The following is a 24,160-nucleotide window of genomic DNA, read 5'->3' on the forward strand; positions in this document are numbered from 1 at the left end:
ACAACCTTTTTTTTCAAAACGACTGGAACTGAAATGAATGATATCGGATTTTTTTTTATTGAATAAAATTAAGAAATTAAAAAATTAATTCACACTTTAATTGACCAATAAAATGAAAAAAAAGTACTATAAAACGTTAATTATAGCGGAAATATGAGATAAGGCGGGATATAGTACGAAGTGAATATGAATGACGAGGCGATGCGATTAGAAGATTATCACGGTAGAAAAAACACTATTTACTTTTACAAAAAGAAACAGTCAAGAATAGTAGTGGCGATGAAAGATAAAGTAATTTAAAAAAATAAGTATGTTTTTCTTTAATTTCCAATGTTTTATTTATTCTTTTAATTCCAAACAAATTGTTTTGAACAATTTTTTTTATGCAATGAATTGAATTTATATTTTACCCAAATATTTACATTAATTGCCATGAGCACAAGAAAAATAGAATTTGATTTTCTTTCATTGGTTTCCCATCAAACAGAATTCATAGTCATATTATTTTAAAAAATATTTTATTTTGACAAAGCAAAGCGATATAAATTTAGAAACAGAATATTTGCCACCATCTGTTGTTCCGTAACTGTTATTTATATAAAGTACTGTATGCTTTTCTGGACCAAGTAAAAAAAATAAGTTGGCCCGTTTACATGCTAAAACTATTCTGTTCATTCCGCTAAATGTATTTTGTTTGATTGAAAACGTGTGTGTTTGTGTGTTTTTTTACAATTTAGAATATAAAATAAATCCATGTTTTGATCTATAGCGTAAGGAGCTTATGCAGTTTTGGTTAATTTGTCTATAAGTTTCGGTACAAATCTACAATTTGAGCTAATTGCATTTAAAATATTCGATTTTGGAATTGTGTTTTCTTTTCTATTTGTTTAAGTTAACATCGGTTTCCTGTTCTTTAAAAAATAATAGTATTATTATAAACGAAGAGAGTTCTCTTTTTTTTGTTTTAAATTGGCAGTGTGGCTCTTTGCGGGAGAAAAATAAAAACAAATGAATAAAAATGCTCCCGAAATATGTGTAAAATATTTCGAGTTTTACAGTCAAACTGTTAATAATAGTAGTTAATGCTAACATAGTTTCAGTTTTCATCTCTTCTTCGTTTACTTACAGATTAAAAGTCGTTAAAATCATTTCATATATATATATGTATATTACAAAATTACAGTCAAACGTATCAAGTCATAAAACAGAGTCCTATTTTTCTTTTATGTAATTGAGGATATTTAACGGGGGCATAGGATGATTAAAAAATAGGAATATTATATATTATTTGGCCAGATGATTGTTTTTGCAATGCGCTTCAGTTGTAAGCGAATTACGCATGAAATTATTGTTATTATTGTTCTTATTATTTGTAAGAATAGCCTCTGATTTGGATGTTTGTAGCCGCTTTTCGCAATATAAGCTCATGCTTGGCGCTGATGTGATTGATGATGACAACGATTTTGTGATGCGTTGCGAATATAGGGCACTATTTGATATTGAACTGGAAAGATCGAATGTTTTTCGTCGTTCTGTTATTGGGAATTTGTTCTTTGTACAGCTTAAATCTAATTCTAGTGTATTGAATCGTGGACGTGAATATGTTCGATTATTATCAGTTTGATCGGACTTTTTTGCATTCGAATCGTTTGTGAGGTGCACCGAATCGCTTGTGAGGCGCACCGAATCGTTTGTGAGGTGCACCGAATCGTTTGTGAGGCGCACCGAATCGTCCATTTTATTATCGAATGATGATTGTGAATGTGGTATAATTTCAATATCGACTTCGGTTTGTAGTTGACTCATAACATCGATATCATTTTTAATTGGTGTACTATTCAATATTGATTTTGTGTGATTGCCAAGGGAATCGCTTAAATTCTCTCGACTGGTTTCGTACACACTGGCCAATGGTGGCGATCGTAAGAGATGGGTTTTCATTGGATGTGGCATAATGGTTGGAATTTGCGGTGAATTTCGTACCATTTCAGCAAGAGCATTTGCTGTTGGTGACGATGGTTCACTTTCGTTTGTTTCGATTGTTGAATTTACGATGCCATCAACGGTGTCTGTATCTCGTGTACTTTCTTCACGTTTTGCGTCCAGCAATGCCTTCTTTTTCGATATAATATCAAAAGCATCAGCGTAAAATGTTGTGTAATCAACATCGGTGAAAATTTCTTGTAAAAATTTTCGCGATGAAAATCGATACGTATTCTGACTGAGTGCTGTACATACATCTGAATATAGGCAAATGTTTTGAAAGAAATGTGGATGCTTTTGTTTAATTTTGAACAAAGCCAATTTCGATTGTTTGCTCCAGATGGGATTTGACATGCGTTGAACGTGTCGCAAAATCGTCTCTTGAATTTTATCATTATAATTTTCATCGCTCAAATGTGACTCCGACGAATTGTCTAAATTACCATTTTCGGGGAATTTTTTGTTCGGTGTTGCGGTTAACGCACTCGAACTACCAGTCAAATCCATGTCGGATGAATTTGCTGCTGCACCCACACTCGGCACACCATTCGTTGAATTAAAACGATTTATGCATTGCGTTTGACGGCAACACAATAAACACGCTTGCCGATTGTGTTTATTTTGTCCACCGATTTTTGATCGCTTACTCGTTGAGGATATATCCGATAAACTGCTCACGGAATATTCATCACATTCACTTATAAATTCGGCAACCACACCATACTTAAGTGCCCAGTCCATTGAGTCCGTATCTTTGATACACCGTGTCACGTATGTTCCATTTGATCGTGGACTTGGAAATAAATCCATCACATTTTTCGGCAAACAAATACCCTGTTTTTAGAATAAAAATACCATCAAATTCACAAATACAGTGTATAAAAATGCAAGCAGTTTAAATCAAAAATGTTTAAAAATGTATATTTCTTACCGTATAACATGGACCGCGTGAATAATTCGTGCCAGTTAGACAATATGATCCAATATCAGATATTCTAGATACGTCATTTGATGTGTCTGTGTCCATCATATCGAAGCAACTTTGGCGATCAAGACTGCGTACCTTTAATCTTCGTTGTGATTGCGGTATCGTTAATCGATTTGTTCGCAGTTGATTGATATCGATGATTTCGGCCAATTCATCGGCCGCCGATTCCGAAAGCTGTGGCCTCTGATAGCGTCGAATTGAACGAAGTTTTGCATAACCTTGTGCATCCTGTGGACTTATTGTTGTCTCACGAAAATGAGCGCCCGTTAATGAAATGCGACGAAAACGTTCATTTGGCTTTTTCACTTCGAGTAAATTCGATGAACTTGGAATTGGACTAAGAGTCTTGTTGCACATTTCACCAACGGCAATTCCGAAAACCGATTCATAACTACTTACACCGGATGTATTTGAATCCGATGTACCCGAATTGAATCGCGTGCGACAATTGACAATGTGATTCGTATTCGAATTTAAGCTAATACCATCCGTTGTTTTCGATTCCGATAATGATCGTTTATGTTTGATCATTGCATATTTGCATGCGTATTCTGGAAGTGTTTTCGATTTGGCAGCAACCGACGATGGTTGAACGCCATCAACTTCGCTGGCCGTATCTGTTTTACTGGCATCAGCCGATTCCGGTAAAAATGAACTGGTCGATTCGTCAAATATTCCACTGATTTTTTCATCAATTCCATGATAATTGTACGGTGGTACGCTATCCAAATGATGACGAATTGGTGTTAAATGCTTCGATAGCCAATCTTCTGTTTCACATACAGGCCATACTGTGTCACGATTGTGGCGTACGCAAAGCCAATCTAAAAAATAAAATAAAAAATATTTTAAGATCCAATACATGATTTGCGACCAATCAATGCTTACCATATTTGAATAGAATATCAGCGCCGGCTTTGGTGGTCGCAACCAATCCCAGTGCATGTAAGGCAACCGCTCGAACCGAATACACTTCACAATGTTTAACCAAATAGATGAATTTCTCGTAAATTTGTGGTGCCATTTCGCTTAAATAATCAATTCCATCGATGCTCGTTGATGTATGGCCCAATGCCCAAATAGCTGCTTTCAATGTTAATGTTTCTGTTTCATTACTGCATTTTCCCTGAATCAATGTATCTATTAATTGTGGCAGTTGTCCATACTTCAGTAGGTTATCTAGTCCCTGAGTTGTTTGAACCAACTGACCGTATAAATGCGGTAAAATATTTGGCGATGCTATATATACTTCACGTGCTGAACACGCTCGACGACTGTACGTTCCATCTTCGCTGCGTGTGTGCAACGTTAAATAGGCATGTGTATCAGCCTCAATCAATAGAACGTAACGCTTGTTATAGACATTATGCCAAATTTCGATTTCGGATTGAATTCGGGCTTTTGTATGATTCAAACCGCGTGGTATTGAATAGTATCGTGACATAAGAAGCTTTCCATTATCACCGCGAGATGTAAAGTCTGGCCACAAGCTGACCAACTCTTCTAGGTATGCCCGATCATGGCATGCTTCATCAAGTATTTCCAATGCGGCCAAGACCACTTTACGTTCTTTGTCTCTCGTTTGTTTGATCAGCATTGGCAGACCCCATACTTCAAAGTTTGGTATTTTTGCACGGAGCAACACTAACATAAACTGAGTTGCATATAAACGGCCTGCACTTCGTTCAGATGCAGTTAAAGCTTTTTCCAATACTTGACGTGGCAATGCATCCACGGAATAATCCAAACCGGATACTATTAATTTGATATAACAAGGATGATTTGTCGTCGTTACAATTTGAATTAAACTGAAAAATTAAAATGAAGAAAAATACATGAATTTGATTGCTTTTTAAGTAAAAAAAAGAAGTCAATTCAACTTGTTTGTTAACTTTGAAGAGGAAACTTACTGCATGAAGATATGTGTGTTAATTAAAATGTTGAGTCCAATTTTCGATCGGCACATTCGGCCGATATACAAGAAATAAAGTTGGCACATTGTACTCGACATATGTTGGGGACTAAAAAGACAATCGTGTGCACTTTTGGCCGTGCAGATCGCCAACAATTGTGCATCAATATCCGAAAAGTAATCAGTCAACAGTCGAATAGATTCCGTCTAAAATGAACAAAACAATTTCATTAAATAAAAAACAATTCATTTAGTTTGGCTTTGCATTCGATGTACGTACTTCAGCATTTTTCAAAAGCCAATCAATTAATTTGATTCCAGCCGTAACATAAGATGGCATGTGCCTGTTCAAACCAATGTCCTGATGTGAAAAACGATTACTGCTTGGCTTGAAGAAATGCATTAAACGTCGTAAAAATCGAGTGAATTTAATATCCAGTTTATTGCTTGTATTTGCCTACAGACGAAGAAAAATGCAATTTAAAATGGGCAATTAAATAAAAAGTGATATAAAGATGGACATACTTTTGTGAAAATTGTTGTAATAATATCCCAATCCCATGACATTCCATCATCATTGGCAAACACATTCGATTCTTTCATTAAATTCTCACTTTGTCGCAATCCATCAATGAATTGCAGGAACTTTTTCTTTTTCATGCTTCCTCTTCGATTTAACGTTTGTGTGGTTGGCTCTTCGCCGCTATTACTTGTCGATGAACCAACCGAGTCGTATCGTGAACGCTCCAAAATGCCATACATTGGAGGTTGAATATTGATCTCTGTAGTTTCAATTTCTCGTTTGAATAACGGTGAATTTATTATCGCTATAAAGAAAAAATGGAACGTAGAAAAATAGTTCAAGATAAATGTTGCCTCTTCAAAAGTTCAGGTCTATCAATTGACAAATTTACCTCCACTTTGGATGATTGCGTCTAAAAATAAACTGCATGATGCTGGTCGATTTTGTAAAATTTTATGTAACTGTTGTAGCGCTGAGACAGCGGCCGTTGCTTGTGGATTTCCTTGAGATGCGTATGTTATTAAGGCAGGCAATGCTGACGATGCATTACATATATCGGCAGGAAGATGTGTATGCATTAATTGAAGTAGTTTACCTATTTGCACAAAATCAATTGAAAAATCATAATGTGATTATCTGTTAAGCCGTAATTTTAAATCAATGTGACAACGTACCAATTAATATTGTTGCTCGAACTGATATAAACGCAGCGCTTGATACAATTACACCGATAAGTGCATTTAATAGTCCGGTTTCGAGGAAACAGTACAGCAACACCGATGTATGAATCTCAGAAATGTTTGATACACGATTTGCAAGACTTGGTAAAATGTGTCGTCCTTCCATTGCTACAAAACCTTCGCCAAGACGCCATGCATCCTGGTAATCAGCTGGATCGATAGCTGCTATAGCCACCGAGTATTCATCGGTCCAAACTGGTTGCGGAAGCCACAATAATTCATATAACAAATCTAAAATTGCTTTCTGTTTTTTTCGAGGGGGGGGGTGTGGATGAAGAGAATACGATTAGATGTTTTCGATTAAACAGTAATGCATGTGTAAATCACTTACCCTAACTTCTAACTGATTCAAATATAAAACATCGACAATTGCTTTCAATCCGGATGGTCTGTTTGGATCGCAAAATTCCAATGTGCCGGAAAAACTGCGCAACACAGAAAGCAATGCCAATCGACTGCAAGTGAATCGCAAATCACGTGCATGCTTGTTTTTATCCATCAAACCCAATCGATAGGTGAAATCACAGTATGGAGCTGCCAAACAGTCTAAACGAACACCAGAGATATTTCGTGTGTGTGGCCATTCTAATAAATGCAATAGTACGCCACACAAACTTTCCGCAATGCGTGGACTGTGACACTCTAAAACGGTGCGAGTGATTGCATTCACACCGCCACACAAAATCAACAGCACTGGATTCAATACACCAATTTCGCATAGTATTGCCAAACAAGCGCGCAACATTCGATCACCATCTTCAATTCCACTCTCACTTGACGACACCAACGATCTCAATACGAGGGGGCTCATTATCTCTGGTGCAATCGATAAGATTTTTCGTATCTATTGGAAACATCAACACATGGCATCATTAGACATTTCATCTCATTTCAATAAATTCACATTCGATTTTGATATTGAGTAAGAAAATAAAAAAATACTACGCAAAAATTGCGCCTCACCAGTTTGAATGCCTGAACGCGCTCCTCTTCATTATCAACGACAATGTCGATACTGCGACACAACAATTGTGGTAGCTGTAATTCGTTGAATATTTGAACATCACGTGATGTACTCAATGTATAACGCAATACACGCAATACTCCGGCTCTGACTTGTGTAAATTCATGTACCATCGATGTCCTTAAACTATTTTCAATACGAAGAAAATAAATGCGTATTTAGTGGATTTGAAATGAAAAAAAAAAAACAAGAAGAAATGATATAAATATAGTGAATGATTGACATGTTTGGAGTATAGTACTAACCTTATCAGTATTTCCTCGGTGTTGTATGCGCTGAGCGCTTCACCATCCTTGGCATTGATTAATTTTATGAATCCATTTAGAAGCACCAAACGTCTAGATGCACTTGTTAGTTTTGAATTTAATTCAGTGAAGATTTCCTCAGCAGTCTCTTGTTTTTTTGGCATCAATGCCTCATTTTTAAGATGGCCTACATAAAAACAAACAAACATCATCGCACACATTAAATTCATTTACTATTTTACTCAAAATTCAAAAACACAATATTCACTTCTGTGCATGTTTCCGATGAAAAATACAAATTATTATTATTTACTATTCGTGATCAACAAGCAATTTCGCGTGCACTGACAATAATATTCTGTTTTGTTTTATGAATGGTAATGCACTTGTTCTCTTGCTGACAATTCAATCTGTATTGTTCGGTTGACCTTTTTGAAATACAAAAAACAAAAACAATCAAACGGGCAAAACAGAAAGGAAAAAAAAAACGGCTCAATTTCGATGAGAGCACACACACAGCACAGTGTAATGTTTGAAAAACAACGCAATTTTTTCTTTGCGCTCTCAAATAAAAACGATTGAAAGTAGTAGTTTTATGTCGTTTTATTTTGTCAAAGACTAATTTAAACACAAAGCATATGGCAAAATTTGTTTAAATCGCAATTTTTATACGTTAATATTTTTGTTTTTGTCGATTTGTGTCACACACCGTCCATAAGGTATGTGCTGGTGTGTGTGTGCGTGTGCGAAAGAGTCGGTTTTCTTTTTCTAAGTTTTAATTTGCTATTCGGTCGCTCTTTCGCATTCTCACATTCAAAAATAGTTCAATGTTTTTTTTATATTCATTCGGTGAATTTGTTGTTGTTTGTTGTTTTTCATTCGTTGTCGTTTTATCGATTAATTGTCAGACAGAAGAGAATCGCAATGGGCCACGCGAGCTCAATGTGTGAAATCGCATCGTGTATTATTCGTTGCAGGAATTTATTCGTATTCTTTTTTTTCTTTACGTTACTTGGTTGAAGCAAAAACATTGCAAGTATTCAAAGGAAATGCATTTAAATTACGAGCAATTTTCAAGTTGTGTGTTTACCTTTTCGCCAACTACGACTCCGCATCATTCGCGATGCCATTATTTTTCATGTGGTGTGTATTTTTCGTTCATCAGTTCAATGTGTACATTCGGATCCGCAACGTTGTATATGTACCAGCGCATACCAACAAATACACTCACATCGATACACACACGCACTCCACATAAATAAATATAGGCTAGTGGCTATACTATAAAATAATTTTTTTTATCTCTTTTCTCACATTCGAACCAATTCAAAACAAAACACATTTCAATAAAAAAAAAAGAAAGAAGTTTCCAATATCGTTTGATTTTCACAGATTCTTTGTTTTTACTTTTCAAAAAACAATTGTTAAATGACGACAATTAAAACGCATTCCATGAACGAAACGAAATCAAATTTTGGTTTATATTTTTTTTTATTTATCGAAAATTACATTCGAACCAAAATGTTTTTCCTTCTCTTTTCACTCTTTCGCTTCGTTTTCATCCGTCCACACTAATTCAACTCTATATGTTTTGCACACATTCATTTCATTTCCAAATCAATTCTTTCTTTCTTTTTTTTACTTCATTCTCACTTTACATCTCATTATTTTATTATGCACATGGTGGCAAACAATTTTTTGCCCACTATCATTCAGTCACCATCAAATTGATTTCCAAAATCTTAATTCCAATTGAATGAAAATGTATGCATAGTTCTTTTTTATCACTTTTTATTTATTTTTACGTTCGTTTCGCGTTTGCTACTGCTAAACACACACCAAAAAAAAAACTTTTCATACTGCTATTCTGGCTTCTTCTTTTTCATTACTTCTTGCGTTTTTATTTTTCTTAGAATTTTGACGTTTGCGTTTTTATTTTGTGAGGTTTTTCCTATTGTTAGGTTTTTTTTTCTTCAAACTCAACGATGACGCTGCGGTAAAATTTCAATGAATGGAGATGGCATAGGTATATACACACACGCGCACACATATCCACAACACATACATGGTCCGCAATCAGAAACGAGAAGCGACAACAAAAACGTGTTCGCATTCGATCGAGTCGCTTTAAATGTATGTATGATGGGACGGATGTTGCGCGGCGAATATGTAGTTTTCGGTGTTGCATGAGTTTGTTTGTTTTCAGCGGCCATGCGACGCGCGTGCACAACGCTTCCAAACATCGTGTGTACGAACTGACATTTCAGCCATTTTAGCATACAAGCATGCGCTGGCTTCGTTTTTTTTTATTGCTTCGGTCGCATGGCTTGAAAACGACTCATCACAAACTTTACAAATGTTGTACATACACGCGCTCCATTCGAACAGAACCAATGGAAATAATATTTTAGTGGGACGATTTTTATGATTTATGTTGAACACTTTTTTTTACTTACTTTAACTTTATTTTACTTTCATTTATTTACGCAAACATGAACTGGACTATTTTTTCGTTGATCACACGATTTGTGTTCGTATATGAAAAGAGGAGTTTTCTAATTGGATTGTATGCATGAGTAAGCATTTATGATATTGATGAGTTGTTGTTGAGTGTGTGTGTGTCTGTGTATATTTCGATATCTGTGTATATGTATGTAAATAAAAACATAATTATTTACTTGCTCATTCCATGATTTTTTGTTGATATACTCAATGACAAACAACTTTTTTTTCAGTTATTAGCGTTAGTTTGTTTGTATATATTACGTTATCATATAGCTGAAATTGTATTTTTAAAAGGACTCAACAAATATCGCCACTGTACAATTCCAAAGGGAATTCATTCATTGCCGCATAGCCATGAATTTGCCGTCACCGAAGCAGAAGAAAAAATGCTCCTTCAAGGAGAAAACAACAACAAATGAATTTGAATAAATAAGAAATGCCGATCAATATTATATTCGTCGCAAAATAAGTAAGATTCCAAATGTCAGCATCATGCAGAGTTCGTTATTTTTTCTCTTTGCGAGGAAAATGTTTGGAATATAAAAAAGGAATAAAAAAAAATTGGTATGCGAGTGCATTAATGTTATTTATTCATGAGTCACACTGCGATGACCGGATAAACTCCTAAAGGAATACTATCTGCAAAATCGCCGAAACGTAGATTCCTTCGGTCTAACTTCATTCAAGCCTATTTTCCTTTCTGCCAACATCAACTTCGAAAAAGATATTCAATCGATTTAAATCAAGAAATATTTACAATACACATACATTACATGATTTTAATCCAATCACATTGTTGCTGTGCTCACTGAGAGCCCGAGCTTGAGTTCGATATTCACCGTCGCTATATTCATCGATTTGTCTTATCGAATCGAACGATAAATCAGTGTATCCAATATAATTGCCGTTACTTTTGTATGCCAAAGCCATACCAAATAACAATAATTCATCTACACACAAAACAACATGATTATGAATCGCAAGCGACCCGCTCAACAGTATACACTTTGCGTTATGTTGGTAAGCGTACAACAACCAACACATACACATGCAACGGATTGTTATGTGAATGTGGATAAAAAAAATGTATGACATGTGCGAAACTACTACGAATTTTTTACCACGAGAGATCTAGCATCACGCTCGAGTTTTGATTGTGTGCAACTTCAAGTTTATGTGTGTTGATGTTTCATCACGCGAAAGAAAAGTTTACTTTATTTATGGGTGCTATTGAGATGCATAGGTAGTATCTCGCGGTAGTCGATTATCATATTCGAGTTGAAGTAGACGTTAGGTCACTCACTTGTTTCATTTCTTTTTCAATCTCTTTGTTTATATTAAAAAAGTGACAGTTCTGTTGGCCGGTTCTTTGTTCAACCGATTTTAAAGAGTGAAACAATGCCATCAATATACAACATCAACCAAATCAAATAAATTCAGATTTGGAAAACATCAAACAACAGTAGAAAGCAACGAATCGTACGATTCAACAAACAACGACTCGATCCTAAAAAAAGCAAAAAAAAAAAAAAAAAAATTGAAAAAGAATGCCGTATCATAACAAGATGATTTCATAGATTCAGTGATTGATAGTCAATAAATGTGCTAATAATATAGAAATATTACCGTAAAACGTTTCCTGTTGGCACAATCGAATGAAAGAAATGATTACGGCCCGCTAAATGTGAATAGTACAAAGTACGATAGTCGCTGTTATTCTCGTTTCTATGCTGAATGTGCTAAAATTTTGTGTCGAACTTCGATGTGAATACAATACATACATCTATCGGTGAACTACCTATTATTCATTCTTGCCTGTGTAATTTTATGTAAAAAAAATTCGTTTGTAAAATGACGCGTGAGTCAACTATTGCATGATTATTTTAATAAATTAGTTAAAAATGCAAAGTATATGCATATACATGTATAGCTAATTAGCCTCGCTTTAATTGCTTAAACGATTTACGTTGTCTGAAGTGCAGCATACAAAAGTCCTTAAACCAACAATGAGTGCAAAAACTATGAATGAAAAAAGAGTCAATGGTGATGATAACGTTGATGAATCGAACTCATTTGACTTGTTGAAAGCATGCAGTAATATTTCGTCTAGATTTTCACATGCAATCGATCGCCTTTTTTACAGGTAAGCTATGCGGCAAAAAAAAGTAGATTGCCGCCTCTTATGATCGGCTTTAATGAAATGAATGGAATTTGTGTGGCGAATCATTCTTAGCGACAAAAAGAAAGAAGAAGATTATAATTGTTTATGTTATCTCAAGTATTCGTAAATAATTGATACATCAAAAATGATAAACCACTTGAAAATTGCGCTGAACCTTGAACAGCACCGTTTTTGGCAAGCAACCAATACTTTTTATAGATATCCTAAAAATCAATTGTATTTTTTGTTCTTTTTGAAACATTTGACATAATTGCTTCAATATTACCTTACCATCCAATTAAGGTAATACGTCTTCCAACAGTCAGTCACAAGGTAATGTGTGCAAAACAGGTGATTTATTACTTGATAAAAATTCACGACAGCAAAAACCATTATGCGCAGCAAATTGAAACAATTTGAGAAACCGTGCCAATTAAAGGTTACGTTTGCATTAAAAGTCCAAAAGGTCATTCCAAAAATAAAAAACGATAAAAAATGAAATCGAAAAGATATTGTTGATTAAGGATTTGGAGGTGTACAATGGATTATGCCGATAGTGAAAAGTGGCACTCCATTGGAAGTCTCTTCCGACGTCATTATTTTGTATTATCAGGGCTGTAATAATAGATTGAAATACGCTATCGTGTATATCAATAAATTAAATTATGAGGTACTAAATACTGAATAAAAAAACAACTTCTGAATTCACATACAATTAATGATCGTCATTCGAAATACAAGTGATGATTGATTTCACTTGTTGATTTCATTATTCATTTAGATGCGGAAAGTGAGATGGAAACATTTGTGAATGGTATTTACGGAAATATGACGCTCAAGATTAGATAAGGAGAAAAGTTCAAACAAAATATGGTTTTGATTTGCACTGTGATTCAATTTATCATCGCAGTTTGGGTCCAGTTGTTATCTCCAGCTGAAATGCACTTTTATTTTCGTTTGAATTTCAGCTCACTCGAATATTCATATGATATAAAATACAGCATTATCGTTGTAAAATAATAATTAGTAATGAATAGCAATTGTTCACTAATCAAGTCCAGAATTTTTATTGCATAGGAAAATGAGGTCCCGCACGACACGATAAGAGAGTTTACTGAAAGATGTCAATTTGTTATCAAATATATATACAATTCAGAGTCGTCGACTTCGGCGGATTTGGTATTTTCAGTTTTTATTACTAACTTTCTTATTTAAAAGTATTGTATTCGCGCAATTTGTAGGAAATTCATACTCATTTCATTAACACTACCACTCCGAAAAAATAAGGCAACATTTGCAATTTACACTCATTTCATTCTCTCTCTCTCTCTCTGCATTCATCGATATCGGAGCACAAACACGTTTATTACGTCAAACAACGGCATCCAAGTTGTGTGTTCCAAGCGCATGCGACTCCGAATATGTTTTTGAACATTACTATTCTTGATGCGCTGTTTTTTTTCCAAATTTTGTTTTCTTTTTCATATTATAGCCTTCACAAGACACAAATATCTTCCGATACGCTGAAATACCATCCATTCCTTGTTTAATTCAATGCTAAATTTTTATCGTGCACGTAACTGATTAAAAACTGAAAACAAAACTTTGAACATGACATCAAAATGAATGAAAATCCACGGTGTAAACAAGAGTGTTTTATTGAACATTTGGATTGTTTTGAACATTTTTAATTTGTAATTAAATAGAAATCATTACATGACCTTACAGGCCAAACAAGGTGCACCATCATCTAGACCATCATTTAGCCAATCAAATTTCGCTGGCCCCAATTTCTTTAAAGTGTCTTCTCATGTTCCAATAACATGTTTGTAATATCTTAATATTGTATATTCTTACATCTTACGTGAAATTCTAAGAATTTTCAATATCGCTTCTCGTACAGTTTGGTTTTTGAAACATTCCTGCAAGAGATTAAATATGTTAGATAAATTTCGTCAATTTTTCAAGATTGATCCTCGAATTTCCTGAACCAATTGTTCTAAACCAGATATTTCATATTGCTTACTTCTGTAGACTTCAATTTCTGAATAAGTTAATTCGTACATTATCATGAACAAACGTAGAAAATCGCGAACTTTACTTTTATTCAATAGCATTCCGGAATAATCGAAATCTAATTCAAAAAACAAATTTGGTGATAAAAATAACAAATCCAACTTGATTTCATAAAATAATCGTTGAAAACTGCTCACCTCCTACGAAAGCATCTTAACCACGAAGAAAAATTTCACCCTTATGCATATCACAATGAATATTCATACAAAAAATGTATTGGCATATTGCAATTTTATTTTGACAAATTTCTACAGATCAAATTTGGTCTTAGGAATATTCTTGTACCGAACTGTTTGACAGTTCGGCTTTACTTTGTATGTATTAGTCGACAGCTTGGTTCGCTGCGCGAATAAAGCGTCAGTATAAATCGGATCAGAGAGAAGGAAAGACATGGACAGAAAGATGGACAGAATAAATTTTGGTTTTTTATTAATTTTTCCAACAATAAAGGTCGTTTGTGTTTTATTTCACCACTCTTATTCAATTCTAACCAAGTGATATCGAAAATGCGTTCCCGGCCATTGTTTACAGTTATGCATATTTGATTTAATGTTTTAACTTTCGTTTGCAGATTAGGTTATACGGTTGCATCACATCCACTGAAGACGATTATTTTCTCATTTTTGATAACGCTCATCTGTAGTTTGGGATATTTTAAATTTTATAGCGAAAAAAATCCTTTAAAATTATGGATCCCGCCAGGTTGATATATTACAGTGTTTTGGTGACTAGCAGTCTAAAGATAAGAATTGTACTTTTATTACAGAATCAAAGTTCCTCCGCGATACTGAATGGCTTATGAAATCTATGGAAGAAGGTTTTCGCCTGCAAAGTGTATTAATTACAGCGCCAGATGTGCTTCAACCACATGTTTTAAAAAAGGTATTGATTTCTAATGACTTGTCGTATTTTAAAAACTCAATGCGAACATTTTATTTTATTTTTCTTATCCATAGCTCTCTCAAATAAGTACAGAGATTGTGAATTTTAATGTTTACTTGGACAATGGCACGTCAATCGGCTGGAACGATGTGTGTTTCCATATTCCGAATATAGCTGAATTTACCGAGAATCAACGTAGAAAACGTAGTATTTTCGAGTCGAATGAAGTTTTATTAAACATCGAGAAGCCTTTGCATCGATTCACCCGAAGTGAACGACCTTGGAATCCAAGCGTTGATTTGAATTCGTTCATTTTTTGTAGCATCGTTGACAGTTTACCAATTGGATGTATGATTCAAAATTTTCTTGAAATGTGGAACTTCACCGAATCCACCATAGATAATCTAACAAAACAGGACATTTTAAATGCACTGCACACAACGAACACAAGTCTGACCACAGGACACGAAGCCAATTTTGAACGATTATTAGGCGATGTGACACGAAATGAAACCGGCCATATTGTTGCTGCCAAAGGGCTACTCACACATTTTATGGTTTATGTCAATTTTCTAAAAAGTAATTCGGAAAAAGTTGGAAATTTAGCCGGAACAGAAGATTGGGCATCAGAAGAAGCACTCTTGTGGGAAAATGAATTTTTAAGAAAAATGCATACACTTAAAGAAAATTTAAGCGACAATGAAACCAATATCTACTATTCAGCTGGTCGAAGGTAATCAACACCTTGAAAAAATCACAAACACCTTTTACATTTTATTCGTGTTTTTTTAGCTACGGTGACATCAGTTCGGCGACTATGTTTCAAGATATCAATAAAATTATGTTCGGCAGTGCCTTAATGTTCATTTTTATGATTTTGGTTTTATCCAAATTTGGATGGATTGAGCTTCGAGTGAGTTAAATTGATTCATGTGTGTCTCTTTGAAAATATGTATATTTCCACTATTTTTTTCAGATACTACTATGCAGTATGGGTTTAATGAGCGTTGGAATGGCCTTCGTTTCTGCCATTGGCTTGTGCTCTTTTCTTGGTATGGTAACATTTGGTATAAAATACCGTAATATCACTGATTTACGCATATCCTTCGGTATATAGGGATATCTTATGGTCCGGTGCATACATCGTTGCCATTTTTATTGATGGGCTTAGGTATTGATGACATGTTCGTCATGATGGCTTCTTGGAAGAAAGTACAAAGAGAGCATCGATTGCCACGGGATCCATCCACACTGCCAGAACGAATGGGAATGATGCTTCAGATGGCCGGTTCATCGATTACAATTACATCGTTCACAGACGTCGTGGCATTCGTTATTGGATCGATTACGGTAATTATTCACTCCATTCTCAAAACGTACCCTTTTCAATTGGCACTTTAAACTAAATTATTAATTCGCAGATACTTCCATCATTAGAGTCCTTTTGTTTATACGCCGGAGTTGGTGTAGTTTTTATATTCATATATGTAAATACATTTGTGGTTGCAATTTTCACCATCGATGAATATCGAATACAAGCAAATCGCAATGCATTCGCGCCATGCATTGCGCATAAATCAAATCGACTATGGTGCGATGCACATCTAATGGATCGACTTGTGTCATTTGTTTATACAAAATTCATAATGACAAAACCGGGAAAAGTTATTGTACTGATGACAGCGCTTGCCGTGACATCCTACAGTTTCACAGGACTTTTACGTTTAGAGCAAAAATTCGATCCAAATTGGTTTATACCGGAACGCACATATCTCAGTAAATTTACGACAGTAAAAAAAGGGCTATTTCCTGATCAAGGATACGAAGCGGCCATTTTGATGGGACGACTCAATTATACCGCGGAATTAAATCACATTGCTGCCTTGATTGAAACGATTGAAAATCGCACAGATTTAGTGCACGAGATATCATCATGGGTATTTAATATTTGGCTTACAATAGGAACATATTTATTTTCAAAAAAAAATTGTTTCGATTTTTCATTCCGTAGGTCAGTCCATTCCATGATTTTGTTCAAGTTTATTACGATACGGATTTTTTCACAACAACATTGAGTGACTATGACTTTCGATTTTATCTATCGAAATTTTTGCATACACATCGTGGTGGCAAGTATAGAGCGAATTTTCGTTTCAAAACGAAATTGGAGTGTGGTGAACCAGTCCCAGAGATTACGGTTTCAACTATTGATTTCAAATATAAACGATTCAAATCACGATCAAATTATCTCTCAGCAATGCATGCAATCGAAAATATTGTGGAAAATGCGCAATTAAAGAGTGGTGATGGATTTGCAACGGTGTGGGGACGAGTTTACGGGAATTGGGTCACAGATGAAGTAAGTTTTTAATTTGATTTCCAATCGGACCAAAGTATCATGATAAATACTTAATTTTGTTTGGTTTGTTTTTAGGTCATTGACACAGAAGTTTCTCGAAATATTATGCTGGCACTAGCATGTGTGATGTTCTGTACAACCATTTTAATTCTTAATCCAAATGTTTGCTTTTGGATTTTCATGTGTGTCGTTTTGACATTGGTAAGGAAACAATTTTGCCTTTTATGGAAGCCCTCTCCCTCCTATGAACGTGCACAGCTACTTGTTACTTTTTTACACCGAACATTGACCGATTTTTTTTCTGTGCAATTAGATAAATGTGTGCGGCATGATGGAAGTGTGGGGATTGACAATTGATCTGGTGTAAGTTTTTTAATCGTTAAACATGAAAACCGTACAAAAAATCTTTTGATCATTTATTATACATTTTTATCATTTATAGTTCATGCATCGGATTGGAGCTCGGTTAGTTTCAGCTATAAAAAAGTTATTCTAATTAATAAATAAAAAAAAACTAATATATTCTTGATATGATTATGCCGCTCACGTTGGCCATACATTCTTGGTTACTGGACCCGGAACTAAATCAGAACGAGCCATGAAAACCGTCAGTCACATTGTACCCGCTGTTCTATATGGCGGGTTTTCAACGTTGTTGGCTGTTTCAATGTTGGCTGACAGTGAAGCGTACACTTTTCAAGCATTTTTCAAGGTAATCTTTACTGAATTAACGAATAGGAAACGAAATATTCTAATTTTATAATCGTCGCTCTTTCATTGTAGATTTTCCTGTTGGTGATAATATTCGGATTGTTCTTTGGCCTTGTCTTTTTGCCTGTGATATTATCAAATGAATATGAAATCACGCCGACAAATGGTAGTCGAAAACGTCGGAATAATCGACGCAATGAATCGAACGTGAACGTGGACGATAAAGAAATGATATCATTCATTCAGATGAATGGGAACGGTAACATCGAGAAACTCTAAAAGATATTTCATAAAAATTGAAATTGATAGTTACCAATTTTAAGTGATTGTTGTTCTCAAACAGACAAACAGAATGGCATGCTCAACACACAATATTTTGTATAGATTTAACAGTCGATGCCGTCAGTCATAAATTGCCTTTAAATTTTAAGTAGCTCTAAATGTAGCACCTGGACAAAGGGAATCAAAAGCATAATTTTGATTTACAATCTAGCCATAAAAAACAAAAACTTGCAAATAGGCACAGAGAACGTGATAACATTTATTGATTCTTATTTTGGACAATCAATTTATGTAAAATAGGTAATTTAATCAGACTTTTGCAATGAGACTCTTACATATTCTAAAAATTGTTTTGGTGAACAACCCGATCATATTTAATTTATTCCATTGTCAAGACATTTTAAACGTTAAAATTGAATTATTAAAATCATCACTCGTATTTTTTTTCGTCTAAATTTTCTATTTATTATAATTACGTGGTAAGCACATCTGAAATCAGTCAATGTTAATTGATTCTAACGTTCCATTTTGTTGTTCGTACATCTTGGTTTCTTTGGAATTTTTTGTGGTTTGACTTTCGATGTGATCGGTGTTTCTGGGCTTAATGTTTTTGTCGATTTGTTGTCCGTTTCAGGTGGCGTAATTATGTCAATAAATTCATTGGCTACAAGATTTTTCTTCGTTCTTGTTTGTGCCGTTGGCTTCGATGCCATTTTATTATCTTGCGAAGAAATCGTTATTTTATCTAATTTCGTAGACAATTCCAAAGTGTCAGTATCGCTTGGTTCGCTTTCTTTCGGTGATTTTGATTTGGCAACACGTTTTGGCTTTTCTGTTGTTTTTGGTACGTCGCTAACTGTTTTTATTCGGGCACGTCTTGATCGAACCGGTGTCGCATCATCTGTAGGCACATATATTTGGAAATTACTACAAGCCGGTGCTTTCTTCTTATTCGTTACCATATCGATTAAATTCAATCGTGGATTCGGTGTTGTTGGAATTACTTCACTTTTTACAGTACTTTTTACAGGCGCACGTGGTTTTTTCATTTTTTCAGTATCGATAGGGCTTGTTTCGTCGTCAAATTTCTTACGATACTGCATATAACCATACAGTCCCTTTAATTTCTCCTCTTTTGCCATTTTCATTTGACAAATTGACTCGGTTTGTGTTGCAAGTTGAAATTGTAGATCAAGTTTTAATGAGTCGAAGATGCCATTTTTCACTTTTTCCAATTCAGTCAAACCACAACGCATCGATTTTTTGGCGGCTTCGTAATTTTTCTCGTATTTCCACAAATAATGGCTTTGATACATGAACATACGAGCACAAATCAAATAATACAGATCATCTTTGGCGAAACTCTTTTCTCTTTTAACCCAATATTTGATCAATTCAGTGAATATTGCTCGTTTTTGTCCCGAATCGTAATCGTCATCGTTGATATAAGCAAATCGAGCGTAGGCAACAGCCACACAAAATACATGGAGTCTATTTTGTGCGTTGAAACATAAACCACATTCACATCCATTCGTATGGTTTGGCAGAAATCTTATGTGCTGTGTTGATGGAGACGTTAATTTTGATCCGGTGTACTGTGGAAGGGAAAAGCGAAAAGAATAAATACATGTTTGTTTTGGAATCGGTAAATTTGATGACTTACCTGGTTGGGTGAAACTCTTTTCGGACTTTTCACAGAAACCGTCTTTCGAATTGGTTCGCATGAAATCTCTTGGTTATCTACTGTAAGAGCATTACTTTTTAAATGTTTGTACTCGGCTGGTTCTGGTGCGTTTGAAATCATCATGTGTTCGAGCGCCTTGAATTGTGTCTAAAGCATGATTTAAAATTAGTTTACTCTCTTATTATGATGTTTTAATAATAATATTCACCTTGCACGCTTGCAATTTCTCCGTCATTAAATCCATTTGCATCAGAATCACCATCAGATTTGCCGTACGCAATGCGTATCCAGACTTCACAGCTAATTTCAACAATGTTATCACCAACGATTTGCTTTCAACTTCCTGTTCATATCTATTCTCTTGCCAGCCGATCATTTGCGGCAGCATGTTAAATAGCATTATTGGAATGCCCACCGTCGAATCAAAATAAAGTTTCAAATATTTTTTCACATGATTCATAGCAAAATGAATAAATTTTGTCGGATGAAATACAGTTGGCGCTCCAAATTTGGTAATTATTGTAAACATCACGGAGTAAAATTTGATGCGCACCGCTTCCGAATGAATTTCGATGGTTTTATAATTTGTACGTTGGTTCATTTGCGATGGACCAACCACAGCCTTCACCGTGGCTTCCATTGTTTTATCGTTTGGATCTCCGATTGCATTGAATATAAATGTCAAAATCATGTGTATTTCTCTTTTATGTTCACCACATTCAGCAAAATAAAACAATACAAAATTTAACATGCAGAAGCAAATTTGATTTTGTTTTCGTTTCGATAAATCGTTCATTTTCTTGAGTTCGGTCACCGTGGCAGTAAAGCATGCGCCAATGATTTCTTTGAGATTTTCTTTTGGGTATTTTTGCTTGAAATCGTCACTATGCTCGGCAAAAAATGAACATGCATCGATTTTGCCTAAATCATCGTTGACCGCTGCGGACAGTTTAAATAATGACATAAACATTTCCAATCCATCTTCAATGTAACCACGAACAACAAATTGATTGGCAACGGTTTTAAAGTCACGTAAAAGTAAATCTTTTTCATCTTCATATGGTTTTCGTTCATCTTCCGTTTGGCTCAAGTAAAAATCGGTGAAATCAATGTATGATTTCTTTACGTCGTGCAACATTTTCACCTGATCCTTTTCATAGTCCAATGTAATCTCTCGAAATATGTTGTTATCTGATGCCAGGCTCACTTCTGTCAATGACTCACTTATGTGAATGTTTGAATGATTTTCACCGACTCGTAATGTTTCATGATGAAATCGAAGGTATTTTATGGCAGCAATTTGTAGAGCAATCGACGGATCTTTTTTGCTTTTAGCATGTAACGCATTAACAATCTCATCGACTCGATCGCTGGTCATTTTATCGAATTTTATTAAATGCACCGATAACGCAAATCGCAATGAATTTGAATCGTTGACTCGTATTTTCATCAGCATTTGATGAATAATTTTATTACTGAGTTCAGGCGCAATCACATTGAATTTGAATCCGACTTTTAAAAGTGCCAACGCCACTTTATTCACATCGAAATCTTTCGGCAACTGTAGACCATACATTGCTTCTGTGCTGGGACTGTTAAAGTGATCGTACGGTGTTATTGTTGTTTTATTCTCTTTTTGAATCTTGGCTATGGTCCATGCGATTGTGACACAATTGAGTGGATGCTCTGGAACTGTCGAATGAAATGCCATCATCAAGTAACCGACATTTATAAGCTCGACATCGATCAGTTCGTTCCGTTCATTTTTTGCATTTAGAATAGTGAACAAACAATGGCAAATGTAAACAACATCGAACTTTATAATGTCATCCACCAATTTAAATCGTTGTGAACATTTCAATGCGGCCTTCACGACAGGTACTATGTATTCAACATTTTTTATCGATTCGGAATTTTTCATCAGCGTTTTGAATTTACTAACGGTCTCGTATTGCGTATCAAAAACTTTTCCACATTTTAATTTGGTAATTGCCTCGAAATCGAACTGAATTATAGATTCAATGGTTTGAATCGTACTGTTATCGATGTGTTTTTCGATCAGTGCTGAGCATACATCCACAGTCAACATGGCCAATTCATGCGAACAATGATTTGCGACCGCATCACATTTATCACAAAATGTCTTTTCCGATTTCACCTTTCGCAGAACGACCATAATATATCGAATCAGTTGAAAATGTTCGATGGCCACTTTCGAATCGATCGTTCTGATAAAATGCGAATCGCATGCTTTTAGCATTTTTGCCACCGTCACCATGTTGTCTTGAACCAGTGTGGCACGTAGTTCATTCAATGCCATCAATGATCTGAAATAAAAGAATTTACAATTGGAATTTTTCGAAAGGAAAATGCACAAAATGTTGCTCTTACTTTAATTCATCTCGAAATTGTTGAATGGCCTTTTCCATTTTCACACGATCCGAACTGAGAACGATGAGCAATGATTCCAGCAATTTAAAACATGTATGGTACTGTTTTATAGCGGCATCTTGTTTTGGATCGCCTTCTCCTTTGAACAGCTTAAGATGTTTACAATTTTCCAAAAAACGTCTACTCTCCGTAAAATTCAACCGTAATGAGTTTGGTCGCTTTGCTTCGCATTGCACGAATACTATCAGCAATTGTGTCAAATCCAAGTAGATTTCCTTACGACTGTTGTCATCTCTGGCGATTGATTTTGCGTTGACTGAATTTCGAAGTACATCAAATAAATATGTGTTGATTGCTTTTAACCAAGCGCCTAGATCAAATACGGACGGCTCTAATCCCCAGAAAAGTGACAGATAGTTTGTTGCATTGCTAGTAACTGTGAAGTACTTCAAACACGTTATGAATTTTTCGTGATGGTGTGTCGTCGATAGTGCTGAAAACACATTTTTCCATTCATTCACAACAGATATAATGTATTCGGTTTTTTTCACCGATTTCATGGCATAGCATGCTGATCGCAGTATATAATTCACATGCTCCGTGTAATTGACATAATTTTCTTTCACGCCAATTTGTGGAAGCAGATTAAGACTTTGCTCATATTTTTTCTGATGAAAAAGGGAGAAAAAGCGGGAAAAATATATAATTATAACATTGGATAAAAATAACATTTCATGTAATTGATTTTCAAGAATATGCCATTTTAATTGCTTATCACAGTATATTCATTTTGTAAACAATGTATTTTGATACATTTGTGCTCCGACAAAATCGAAGAAAAAACAATGTTAATGACATTGGACAATGTATACGTACCTCGGCAGCAAGTTTTTGGTATTTATTGTATGCCTCACGGAACTGTTTACTTGTGCTTTGACTCATTTTTGTTTGCATTCTAAAATGTAACTAATTTTTCTTTATATGAAATGAAATGTTTTTTTAATTGTTGATGAAAAAATGCAAAATTTACTCACTTTTATTAAATTCTATATGTGCGTCGTCACTAACTGTAAAATCACTTTCAATTTGATTTTTGTATTCATCCAATATTTTTTTTTTATTTATTAAAATTTTGAATTTTAAATCAAAAATCTATGTATATTTACACAATTCACATCAATTATACACAATTTGTTATTTTTAACCGAAATATTCTGTATGTTTTGATGCGAGTTTTTGCATTTGAGTTTCTAATTTAACAGATGTGTTCGTTGTTGCGTTCGTTGTGGTTCGAAATTTAAAGTCAAATGACAGTTCAACACAAATTAATAGTGAACAGAAAACTGAAGCTGCTTGCAGCGCCACCAACTCAGGGGGAGGAGCAAATGAATTCAAATGTCACTACATCGTTAAAAAGAACCATAAGTATTTTAAAAAATTACATTTTCTTTTATTTATTTTTCAGTCTTTTTTTTCAAAAGAACAAAGAATTTTCATCATATTTATAATATTTGAATTTCATTTCACAAGAGACTATGTTTTGCATTTCATCACATAATACACAATGTGATGAAATTGAGTGAGCAATCAACAGCATACAGAGCCAACTTCATGCTGAACGTCATGGAATATGAATACATATTAAAAGCGTGCTGCTTAAACAGAGTCAAGAACTTTATTGACAAGCACACTAA

General features: G+C 34.7%; 3 protein-coding genes across 5 annotated transcripts; 1 reads left to right on the plus strand and 2 right to left on the minus strand.

Annotated features, from left to right (window-relative positions):
• Positions 1-501: 501 nt before the first annotated feature.
• LOC116339541 (rapamycin-insensitive companion of mTOR) lies at positions 502-9,286 on the minus strand. The gene is made up of 12 exons (XM_031765479.1): positions 8,506-9,286; positions 7,416-7,602; positions 7,110-7,296; positions 6,478-6,990; positions 6,081-6,390; positions 5,798-6,001; positions 5,409-5,710; positions 5,164-5,340; positions 4,882-5,090; positions 3,860-4,779; positions 2,915-3,795; positions 502-2,817 (listed from the first exon to the last, which is right to left on the minus strand). The coding sequence occupies exons 1-12, from the start codon at positions 8,543-8,545 to the stop codon at positions 1,285-1,287; spliced, it is 5,463 nt and encodes a 1,820-aa protein (XP_031621339.1). The 5' UTR covers positions 8,546-9,286; the 3' UTR covers positions 502-1,284.
• A 1,901-nt stretch (positions 9,287-11,187) lies between these two features.
• LOC116339859 (patched domain-containing protein 3-like) lies at positions 11,188-24,104 on the plus strand. Of its 2 annotated transcripts, XR_004201030.1 has the most exons (16): positions 11,188-12,063; positions 14,729-14,859; positions 14,924-15,039; positions 15,114-15,772; positions 15,832-15,952; positions 16,016-16,091; positions 16,157-16,389; positions 16,461-16,976; positions 17,051-17,398; positions 17,474-17,599; positions 17,712-17,761; positions 17,841-17,863; positions 17,989-18,110; positions 18,182-18,691; positions 23,729-23,891; positions 23,997-24,104. XR_004201030.1 is itself a non-coding variant. In XM_031765933.1 (14 exons), exons 1-14 carry the CDS (start codon positions 11,927-11,929, stop codon positions 18,386-18,388), a joined length of 2,865 nt encoding a protein of 954 aa, XP_031621793.1. In that variant the 5' UTR covers positions 11,188-11,926; the 3' UTR covers positions 18,389-18,830. The 2 variants fall into 2 exon arrangements, 1 of the variants encoding a protein (XP_031621793.1); XM_031765933.1 differs by lacking the exons at positions 23,729-23,891; positions 23,997-24,104 and having other exon boundaries at positions 18,182-18,830.
• On the minus strand, positions 18,633-23,733 carry LOC116339858. 2 transcript variants are annotated; one of them, XM_031765931.1, is made up of 6 exons: positions 23,501-23,733; positions 23,343-23,421; positions 22,467-23,134; positions 20,284-22,402; positions 20,055-20,222; positions 18,633-19,986 (listed from the first exon to the last, which is right to left on the minus strand). In XM_031765931.1, the coding sequence occupies exons 2-6, from the start codon at positions 23,418-23,420 to the stop codon at positions 18,907-18,909; spliced, it is 4,113 nt and encodes a 1,370-aa protein (XP_031621791.1). In that variant the 5' UTR covers position 23,421; positions 23,501-23,733; the 3' UTR covers positions 18,633-18,906. The 2 variants fall into 2 exon arrangements, with proteins under 2 accessions (XP_031621791.1, XP_031621790.1); XM_031765930.1 differs by having other exon boundaries at positions 23,343-23,432.
• Positions 24,105-24,160: the final 56 nt, after the last annotated feature.

The sequence above is a fragment of the Contarinia nasturtii genome, unplaced genomic scaffold, assembly GCF_009176525.2.
Source record: "Contarinia nasturtii isolate CC-2019 unplaced genomic scaffold, AAFC_CNas_1.1 Cnas_scaffold_533, whole genome shotgun sequence".
NCBI classification, from domain to species: Eukaryota; Metazoa; Arthropoda; class Insecta; order Diptera; family Cecidomyiidae; genus Contarinia; species Contarinia nasturtii.

Coding starts and splice junctions, on each gene's coding strand:
- LOC116339541 (XM_031765479.1), bottom strand. CDS start 8,545: ATGGCATCGCGAATGATGCGGAGTCGTAGTTGGCGAAAAG. Junction 5,091..5,163: donor GGCTTTTGAAAAATGCTGAA/GTACGTACATCG, acceptor TGTTCATTTTAG/ACGGAATCTATTCGACTGTT. Junction 2,818..2,914: donor CACGCGGTCCATGTTATACG/GTAAGAAATATA, acceptor TTCTAAAAACAG/GGTATTTGTTTGCCGAAAAA.
- LOC116339859 (XM_031765933.1), top strand. CDS start 11,927: ATGAGTGCAAAAACTATGAATGAAAAAAGAGTCAATGGTGATGATAAC. Junction 16,390..16,460: donor TCGTTATTGGATCGATTACG/GTAATTATTCAC, acceptor ATTAATTCGCAG/ATACTTCCATCATTAGAGTC. Junction 17,399..17,473: donor GGAATTGGGTCACAGATGAA/GTAAGTTTTTAA, acceptor GTTTGTTTTTAG/GTCATTGACACAGAAGTTTC.
- LOC116339858 (XM_031765931.1), bottom strand. CDS start 23,420: ATGCAAACAAAAATGAGTCAAAGCACAAGTAAACAGTTCCGTGAGGCA. Junction 23,135..23,342: donor ACCAAAAACTTGCTGCCGAG/GTACGTATACAT, acceptor CTTTTTCATCAG/AAAAAATATGAGCAAAGTCT. Junction 22,403..22,466: donor CAATTTCGAGATGAATTAAA/GTAAGAGCAACA, acceptor CTTTTATTTCAG/ATCATTGATGGCATTGAATG.